At 37.2% G+C, this 11,046-nt stretch overlaps 1 protein-coding gene across 1 annotated transcript in view; it reads right to left on the bottom strand.

Annotated features, from left to right (window-relative positions):
• Window positions 1–3,122: 3,122 nt before the first annotated feature.
• LOC146000502 (iron-sulfur clusters transporter ABCB7, mitochondrial-like) overlaps window positions 3,123–11,046 on the bottom strand; it is a 65,142-nt gene continuing 57,218 nt past the window's right edge. The window contains exon 13 of the mRNA XM_083138233.1: window positions 3,123–5,481. Within this exon, the coding sequence (XP_082994359.1) occupies window positions 5,272–5,481 (210 nt within the window). The 3' untranslated portion in view covers window positions 3,123–5,271. The remainder of the gene's footprint in view (window positions 5,482–11,046) is intronic.

The raw sequence follows: 11,046 nt of genomic DNA, 5'->3' as shown, positions 1-11,046 counted from the left end.
TTGACTGACGTAACTTCACCAAACTCAAATATACCACTTCTTAATGGCCACTGCATTGTACTGTATAATTTATTGCACGAACAGCGATGTGCATAAACTAAAAGATCAACACAGTTTTTGTCAAATAAGTTGGTGAAGTCCTCATGGTAGAAATTCAGGCTGTGTCTTTTCTACCACTTATCCCGCAAAACTATCCTTTTTATTATTATTATCTTTTTCGTTATTATCTAACTGCTTAATATTGTGTCCATGGAAATGTTTAGTATTCATTTGAAAACTCTTAACATTGAATGGTCTCTGGACAAAATTATTTTAAAATGTTTATCAGCATTCTCAAGATGTAATAAACAGTGGTCTGAATTACTAATCGGCACTGTTACGTCAGTAAAGTGTACGATAGTTGGATCATCCACCCACCTCCGTGTCAGAGTGTTTTGCACAGCCCGCCAAGACGACAGAGGTCCCTGATTCGAATCCCGGTGTGAGCACGGGTGTTCTTTCCGAGTGTCCCTTCTTCAATATCATCACTCATATTCATATTCGCGATTAACCAAAAGTGGTAGAAAAGGGAAGTAAAATAAACCAAATCAATCAGTAGTTGGATCACCCACAACAATGTCTTCTGTTATTCAGAGGCGCTTGTGATTCAGGTAGGTTTTTTAATGGCTTGCGTCATGCAGAAAGGTAGAAAACACCAGAGTTCAAAACATTTGTAGCATAGCGAGGCATCTCATTTTCTAGCTAAAACATGCATGGATTGAAAACCCAGCTGACTTGAGGCATATAAACAACACCTGTGGCGACTAATACCATAAGTAAATTATTAAGCAAAAAAGGGCTGACCCTTCCTTCGGACTTGCGTTCCCACCCGAAATGCTCATGCTATGCCACTGAATCTTATAGACCGATATGCCTGTTAGACAACTTAGGCAAACTTCTGGAATGGCTATTGGTTAAACGCCTAACCGAGCGTTTAATCCTAATAAGAAATTCCAATAGGCAGTATGGATTTTCTAAAGGGAGATGTACAGAGGATGCCATAAATAGAGTTCAAAAAACGGTCCTAGAAAATCCACAGAAGTATGTACTACCCATAACAATCGACATCACAGGTGCTTTTGATAACCTCTGGTGGCCGTATCTCTTACTACAACTTCAAAATCTGCAGCTACCAGGACCTCTTTACAGGATCATCGAGAATTACGTGAGTCAACGAAAGGTACAATTCATATGGGGTGAAGAGAGTCTAACAAGAGAAGTAAACAAGGGATGTCCTCAGGGCTCAGTCCTAGGACCAATCCTATGGAATGTCGTGCTGGAACCTCTCCTCATTAATTTGAAAGAAAGTACACAAATATTGGATGATATTGCTTATGCTGATGACCTTCTAATGCTAATCGCGGCCGACAGCCATAGGGAGCTCGAGTCCAAGGCTAACAGTGCAATGAAGATTCTCACCGACTGGACATTGGAATCTAAGCTTGAAATAGCGAAAGAAAAGACATATCAGATCCTACTCAAAGGGAAATTACAAAGAGCTCCAACTGTCAAGCTTTTGCAACACTCAATAAGGTTTGTCAAGGAAATTAAATACCCAGGAGTTACAATAGAAGCACAGCTAAGTCTAAGAGCTCACATAACTAAGGCTCTGTCCAAGGCAAAGACTGCCATGCATACCATATTGAGTGTGGGAAATTCCGCATATAAAATCCCATTTGCAACTGCGATGAATTATTACAAATCAGTATTCATACCTACTGTAAGTTATGCCGCGTCTGCATGGGCAATGCTCACTATCAACAAGCAAATAAGACGACAACTTCGGGCAGCTCAACGGAATGTACTTTTGCGTATCTTGGGAGCTTTCAGAACAACAGCCACCTTAGCAGTCATAGTCATAGCTGGAGTTTTACCCCTTGATATGGAAATCCAAAGAATTGCGGCCAGGTATTGGTGGAGGAAAAGGGAATATCGAAAGATAGAGCAACTTTTAGGAATCAACATATATTCCCTGCAAGACAATGATCAACACCTCCAAAGTGCCTGGTATGCGGAGCGGAGAGAACATCAGGGATCTCAACACACCAAGGAATACATACCAGAGGCCAAAGTCCGATCGTCCAAATCTTATATAAAACCCACAAAGGGACTAACTCACTACGTTACGGGACACGGTCCTTACAGAACTTATTTAAAGAGGTTTGGCCTTGCCACGGACGACCAGTGTCCAACTTGCAAAACATTAGATACACCTGAACATGCCTTGATTCATTGCACAAAATTCCAGGATACCCGGATCAGGAAATTGAGGGCTAATCTTCGACAGGATGTATTGCATCTAACAATGACTGATAGAACAATATTTTGTATAGTAAATACTTTGGCTGAAATAATTTCAAGCAATGAAGAGCTTGAATACAGAACCTCAAGAAGGGTGCCCGGAAATGGCCAACCAAATCCTGGGAAACCAGTGACAGAGAGAAGAGTTACAGCTGAACTAAGAAGATCTACAAGAAGACATGAGAGGACTCACCCTGAATCTTTTGACTCAGAAGAGGAGGATCCTGATGGTAATATAAAGTTCTATGAGGATGGACCTACTTCCATAAATAGAAGAAGATACTACATAACTACACTTAGAAAGAGACAGACTGGAATGGAATGAATTCAAATTGTCAGAGATTCCCACCGACACCTCCAGGCTGAAGAAAGAACGAAATACCAAATATGGAACACCTAATTATACTGGATAAATCATCATCCCAGTACCCATATAACCTATTATTATATTCCTACATAAATGTATAATGTGTATATATATATACAAATTATGAAGGAGACAGTAAACACTTACCACACGAATAGAAATAATTCAATATTTCGCGATCTAAGTTGCATTTTCAAGAAGGAAGATAAAAGATCGACGACACTTTGAGTAGAGGCACAGAATACTAACCGTAGCGTCTCTACGGTCAGTGTTGCCAGAAACAGTTGATAGGAAACATGAAGTACTTTAGCCAGTTACATTACGACCAATGGTTTAATTTTTATAACCGAAAATCAGGGACCCAAGAGTGAGTGAAAATCTTGTTCATAATGTTGACATTTTTGAAACACTGAGCTAGTAAAAATATTTTATTTAATCACCACAAAATACATCTTTTAAAAATATATGTTTTCTACATAAAATATTTCTTGTAATATATTACAAGTGTCTCACGAGTACCTGAACACCATTTCAGGATAAGATAGCTATACAAATAAATAGCAATGAGGGAAAAAATAACCTACTGTATATCAACCATGTGAAATTTCACAATACTCAACAAAGAAAAAATCTCAAAGAAGTCAAGTTTTAATGTTATACAGTAATTATATGCAGTACCAACTTAAAACACTAGAATCTCGATTGATTTTTATTTTTTTATTTTCATAATAAATAAATGAAAACCTGCAGATTAGCTTGAAAACCTACATATTATGATGTAAAAATATACTAATACTGCTTGTATGGTAATGGCCTCAATACTACATTTTGTAGAATCCTTTCTTTATTTATGAATTAGAGTTAATATGTTGTTTGTTGCTACACAGTAACACAGGCAGATGCAAAAACATTGTTATCTCAATGGCCAAAATAGATGTGGCAACTCTTTTCTTTAAAAGACGAAGTAGCATCAACTAAGATATTCATTAAATATCTTTCTTACTTTTTATTTTTGAAAATCATGTTTTTAGTTAACATTTGAGAAGTTAAGTTACTGTAAAAATTGGTACAGGAGAACCTCAAGGGATGAATAATAAATGTCCAAGTTGGTTCATAAGTGAGGTTAATAGAGAACCACTCTTTCCTGATAGAGCTACTGGTATTCATGCAAATCCCATCTCATACAATTAATTCAATAACCTCAAACCATTCTGGACTATCCACTCAGAAGTTTACTTGCAACTAAACTTTACATTTAGAGATAGACCCATTCCAGTTTATACAACTTTTAGTAACCCATGATGATTTCAATAATAATTTAATGTCTTATCAATAAAAAACCAAATTAATCAAGCAAAAGTATCACTTAATATTATCACTTTTTTATATTTTCATAATATTCCTCATTCCAAAAATGTTTTCTCCTTACAGCTGGCCCAACATATTTCCGTCTGTAGTTACAGAACTTGTTCTGTACAAGATGCTTAGTCTTAAAAAATAGCAATGTTTATGATTCAGAAAGAGTTGGAATACAAAACTTAGGTGTGTTAGGAAAGGAAAAATTTCTATTCCCAACCACCCTCAATAATTCTGGAAGCAATATGTTTGTGAAAAGACTAACTTCTCATTATTCTAATTGAAAGTACTGATAAAGTTATATCAGGTGTTAAATGCATAGTGTTGTGTTGAACATTTCTGAAAAACTATTATATTGAAACAATGGAAACTAATAGCTCATAATAGCCCAGTCCCTGCAACAATGAATGAAATAATGAGCAGATTTTTCATGTGCACAGTCAAACTATGTCTCTTTGTTATGAACAATGCAAACTGTTACATTTTCAATGGCTATCCATGAGCACTAACTCATCACGTTACTAATAAAAGGGAAGTAACAACAATTCATAATCATTTCTACACTTCCAAATCCATACTTCCTTTCATCAATGTAACCTGCAAAACAAAGCCAATCCCTTAGCTAATAAAAGCAGTCAATCATGATTTCACAAAAGCAACCTTTGGGATTTACTTCTTTAGTAAAAAACAAAAATGTCAGCTATCTCGATGGAAAATATACGATTGAAAGAATTTTGATGCAACACTAAGTTTTAAAACTTAAATCAACCTGTGAAGTAACTCTTAACTGACAACAGATCCACTGCAAATATAATTATCTACAAAGTAAGTATATTTTCATAAAACAAAGCACATCACATGACAATCAAAATCAAACTTAATATCCCTGTACAAAATATACATTTATAACGACCACATTCCACCAAAATTCTCAAAATAGTGGCAGTATTCAACAAATTACAGAAAAAAGTTCACAGCAATGCACATTGCTATTTTCTTTGTCAACAGGTCCTGTTGACTGCACCTGATGTAAATTGACTTTTTACAAATTGGTTATACTGTTGTATATTTCACCACAGTTTTGATCAGTACATATTTTCCAATCATAAAATTCCAAATATTTACATTCAAAACAATGTATATACATGTTACAAACACACTCCCGTTGACTAGCATTAACAATATCTCCACTTGCACGAAAGACATGATTACTTGTCTGGTATACCATGCTGCGTTTCCCAAAGATAACAATACAAGCTGTCTGTTTTCTTTAGAAGCTCCTGGTGGGTGCCACATTCAACAAGGCGGCCTTTATCCAACACAAATATTTCGTCTGCATCCATCACAGTTGAAAGTCTATGGGCTATGCATATGGAAGTGTGATCTTTTGTAACTACTCTCAGAGCATTTATAATATGCTAAAAAGGATAAGAAGAATTCTTATTAGAATATGCAGATTCTTTATTTAAATCTAGTTCAGATGTGCATCAAATCAAGGTATTATTTAACCCTGCATTTGTTGCATGTGGAAAAGTAACTAGATAGTTTGTGATATATCTGTGAGACACAAGTATGTTTTTACTAAGAAACTAACAATTCCTTTTCATCTTTTCTTTATTTTAGTCTTGCATATAATGATTCTTAAGCACCTTAAAACATTTCTTTAGCACTACGTATGCTATTTATTATCAACTTACAACAAATTTATTGGTAACAGTTTCATACATCGGAGACACATTTCTTCATTTTTACAGAAGAACCTACTTACGGAAATGAGTTTCTCTAAGGTTTCCAACGTTAGTCGAGGTATTTTCTTTCATCGTGGTATCTATTTGACCGGAAAATCATGTTAGTGTTTCGAACCCCATTTTTTTTTTTTTAACTATGCTTGCCTAACCTAACCAAACCTAACCTAACCTTATCGGAATGGTTCGTGGGGCTATCCGTCAGCTACTCGTGCATAATGTACAATTTGCATACTTGACGAACACGATAGTAGGTATTTTTCAGTGAAGAAGGTTGGAAACACTGATATTCGAAAAGAAGAGAAACAATATCATTCGCAAAGTAAGCAATATTGCACCGTTACGTGCGTTCGGTAGCACTTAGAAAAATGCGTTATTTTAGTAGAAAAAGTGTTTGTTTTCATGTAAAAAGCATAATGGCACCTTGAACTATCGTGCGTACTGAAAGTCGTGATCAACATGTTACAAGAAGGAAGTAAACTGTACAAAAAAGAATCTAATATATGCCTGTTAAACTACATACCTTTATTAGTCTTCAACATAATCACCATCTAAATCGACACATTTTTGCCAACGTTCTGGAAGTTTGAAAATTCCTCTGTTGTAGAACTCCGTTCGGGCACGTCTGAGTATTCTCCTAACGGCAAGTTCCACTTTCTTGTTGGTGTCATATCTGTTTTCCCGCATGTGTTCTTTCAGAAAAGAAAACAAGTGAAAGCCAGAAGGAGACAGATCTGGACTGTAGGGAGGATGTCGAAGGAGTTCCCATCCAAATCTGGCAACTTCATCCCTCCTTAGCTGTGCTGTGTGCGGCTTGGCATTGTCGTGTTGGAGGATAACACTATCCCTGTCAGGACGTTTTTCACGAATAGCACGAAGTTTTCTCAAAGTGAGCACATAGTGAGCAGCATTGATTGTTTCCCCTGGAGTGAGAAAGTCCACGAGAAGAACACCCTCCGAATCCCAGAAGACAGTTCCCATTACTTTGCCAGCTGATGACATTGTCCTCAGTTTCTTCTTTCTTGATGATGTTTGATGTCGCCACTCCAGGCTTTGACGTTTACTCTCAGGCTCGTAGAGGTGGAAAATGGTTTCGTCTCCAGTAACCAAACACTTCAAGAAACCCTCGCCTCCATCCTCTGCTCGGTACCGCGCCAAAAGTTCCGTGCAAACATCTTTTCTGTTTCGTTTTTGTGCCGCATTCAAATCCCTTGGCACCCATCTGCAACACACTTTCCGGTAACCCAGTACACCAATCATCTCCTGTGCCCTACTCCAACAATGTGTGAAAGTTCCCTAACCGAAACACGCCTGTTCCCCTGGATGATTTCCTGGACGCGAGCCACGTTCTTGTTGTTCGAGGCAGTTCTCGGGCGGCCTGTGCGAGGGAGATTACTGATGTCTGCGTTTCCACCACTAAAATGTTTTATCCATCGCCGGATGCTACTGGCAGCCATACACTGATCACCATACACTTCCTGCAATCGGCGGTGGATATCTGATGCCGATGCACCTTCCTTCAACAGAAATTCAATTACTGCACGCTGGCGAAACGACGTGTCAAACGGAGCCATTACTCGCTACTCGCTAATGCGCATACGTACTGCGCCGATCACCCCACTTTCAAGTGTATGTTGTCACAATAGATGGTTCTAACTGTCTTATACAGCGCATCACTCTACGTGAACATTTACGTCTGAAATAGAAAGTTGATCACGACTTTCAGTACACACCAAGTATATTCCGCAATACATAATTGATAAGTACGAACCATGCGAAACACAAAATATCCGATTTTAATGTGTCTCCGATCTATGAAACTGGTACCAATTTATTTATATGTGTCACTCTACTGTTCATCACAAGTGTCATCACATTCCTCTCAATTACTTTCCCTTTATCACAATCACCAACACACACACGCCCGTAGCCAGGATTTTATTTCAGAGGGGGCTTTATGAGCACAGGCGTTGTCAGAAATATTTGGGGGGGGGGGGGGGCTGGTCATTGATAAAACTTGATAACTAGAAATAATTATGAAAATAATAATAATTACCTTGGTTATATTTGTCATTTTACAATAATAACTATTATAAGTTATGAAAAATAAACCACTTTAAATCCAAATTTATTGTTATTATTATTATTATATAAATGCAGACACATTGCTACTTGATCCACCATAGGCCAGTACAGTTAGTGTACCAAAATTCATAGTTATTGTATTTTGTTATTAACTTTTGCACATTCCGTTTAAAAAAGGCTTTAAGAGTTATGGCCAAATTTTACTCACAAAGTTTATATTGTGTGACCTATCACAAAGAAAATTACATATTTTGATCCAGTTATTCTATGGATTAAATAGTAAAATATAAAAATATAACTTGGCTCTTCTATTATACACTCAACCTTTTTCGATCTAATGTTTATTCCTGCTAAGGAAGTAAAATCAATTACCACTATACACTATTTAAATTAGATATTTGTAGGATTTCGGAGGGGGGGGGGGCTTCAGCCGCCTTAGCCTTCCCCCCGACTACATGCCTGCAGAGCAATGAATGAATGAATTCAGCATTCTTCCAGATACTAACAGTAAAATTTACAAGCAGACTGTACTCCCATTAACCTAAATGAAATTGGTCGCTCTGTATCTGGCAGATGAAAATAGCTTACTAAGTGCAGGCATGAAGGGGTACCAGGCGGAACCCATGGTCATCTGTATTCAGGCAAAGAGGGAAGAAGCAATTGAGAAGCTTAGAACCACATGCCTATTAGTTTCCAAGAAAATAAACAATTTTAGTCACATGTATCTCACAGAGACAGTGTGGCCAGCCAATGAAGGGTTAACAAACTCACCACTGTTGGTTCAAGATTGTTACTCAACTGCAACTGTGTGAAGTTTGGTAACGAACATGTTATTAATACAGCTTAATAAAAACTAAACTAAATTCCTTACAGTGAGCCCTTTGAGGGCCAAAGCCGGCCAAGTGGCTTTTCATTGGGTTTGGTCAATGCATTCAATCCCATCACAGTTGTTATTTGGCTTCCTAGACACGAGCCAACTACTTCTTTCAAACTAGATCTTCAATTATCCTCAGTTGCAGGATAACACTAAACGTTTTAGGCTTGCACTGGTAATCAAATCCAGGACATACACATCAAATATTGAGCTAAACGGGAGTATACCCAATGCTACACTTGTGGAATGGTTAAGAATCACACAAAGGGATCTGATGGATAGCACATATACCCTTGTGTAATAAAGTATATATTTAAATGCAGTTCCTATTCATAAGACAAAACCCATTTCACACCTGTTACATGTATTATTTATGGAGATTAATGAACAATTTATGTTCAAGGAACATGTGTCATTTTACATCTCATCAGTACAATATCAGTCATCAATATCAGTATGTTATGCATCAGTACTTTATTGGTACTGCAGGGTGGCCACTCTAGGATCATGATAAAATTCAAGTATAATCTCCGATTTTCAAGCTGAACTTTCCAAAAATTCAAGGGCACAAGCAGATGTTTTCTCCATTTCAACCTTATGTATTATCACCTCTCACCACATCCAATGTGAACGATTTCAATTCCTGATATATTTTTTTTATTTTTCGTCCAAATTGCTTTAAATTTTACATGTAATTCCAAAAACTGTCCAAGTTTTATTTGATAATTTTTTGAACACAGTATCTCACAAATGTTCTATGTGAGCCCCTTTGTTACCCTTCATACATCGATTCGGTAATCCAATTCCGCCCAGATCCGTTTCAACATGTCTGCATCAACAGTTTGAACTGCAGCAGTAATGCGCTCTTTCAGTTCATTGACATCTGCGGGTAGAGGAGGTTTGTACACAATGTCTTTTAGATGTCTCCACAGAAAAAAACCACAGCGGGTTAAATCCGGGGATCTTGGTGGCCAACATAGTAACTATTGATCATTTTTAGTAGATCGCCCAATCCAGATGTCTGGCAGTCTGTTATTAAGGTAATTTGTAGTAAGCATGTGTAGGAATGTTTGTCCACAGTTTCTTCGTGAAAGAAGTACAGACCGTGATAGATGAAATGGCGCAAAACACATTAGATTTCAGTGAATCACGTACAACTTCAACGATTTGACGAGAATTAGCAGTCCCCCAGATGCAAATATTTTGCTTGTTCACTCTTCCTGTCACATGGAACGTAGCCTCATCACTGAAACAAAGTTTGTCAATAAAATCATCATCACCACTGCATAACTCTAGAAAGGACTCAAAAATTTTTTTTGTGGGACGTGTGATCATTAGGTGTTAAATGTTGTAACAACTACTCTCGATAGGGATACATCTTTAAACGCCTACGCACTATGCGCCAAACAGTTGCTCGAGGCATTGTTAGCTATTGACTCACTTTCCTTGTAGACTTTTGGGGGCTGCGTTGAAAACTAGCTCGAACTCTCTCGACATCTGCCTCAGACGTGGACGGTCTACCGAACGATTTTCCTTTGCAAGTGCATCCCGTTGTCTTGAATTTATCATACCACTTACGTATGGAGTTCTTGGATGGTGGTTCTTTACGAAATTTCGAATGAAGCTCACGATGAACACTAACAACACACCGACAAACGTGAAACTGTAGGATGCAAAAAGTTTTCTCTGCACAACACGCAGCCATCTTGGAACTTATCACCCTGGCACCTAGTGGAGAAATTTGGAACTACTACGACCATTGCAAACAAAACTCGAGGATATGGTTGAAAGTATTTACATAGAACTTTAATTGTTGATAAAGTTTTATCGATCCTGGAACAGTTTCTTATCGTTCAAACCATTTTGAAGCATGCTATGTACTATATTAACAATATACAGTGTCTGTGTGATTCCAATATATCCAAAAAATTCTAATGCGATTCAATTAAACGGTATATGCATTTAAAATATTTAATGTGAAGAGTTTCCATTTGCCATTTCACATACTTACGTCACAAGTGTTTCGGAATGTACTAATTGTTAATTATATAAGAATTTCAAACTCAAATTTACCTAATCAACTTCTAGATATCTTGCAATAATCTCTCGACTGTTAAGATAGTTCTGCAAAGGACACTAACAAAGTAAATGGATTGAAAGAATTATGTGTTAATTTCCCAGCAGCTTTCTTTTCCTTCCTCGATAAAAATAAAAGCTAAACTGTGAAGAACTTCCCTCAGGGCAAATTCAATGGGATTTGGAATAATAAAGTTCTAATA

Source organism: Lepisma saccharinum, chromosome 16, assembly GCF_977018435.1.
Source record: "Lepisma saccharinum chromosome 16, izLepSacc3.1, whole genome shotgun sequence".
NCBI classification, from domain to species: domain Eukaryota; kingdom Metazoa; phylum Arthropoda; class Insecta; order Zygentoma; family Lepismatidae; genus Lepisma; species Lepisma saccharinum.
The sequence above is the reverse complement of the archived record's forward strand: the minus strand, read 5'-3'. Positions and strand labels throughout refer to the sequence as shown.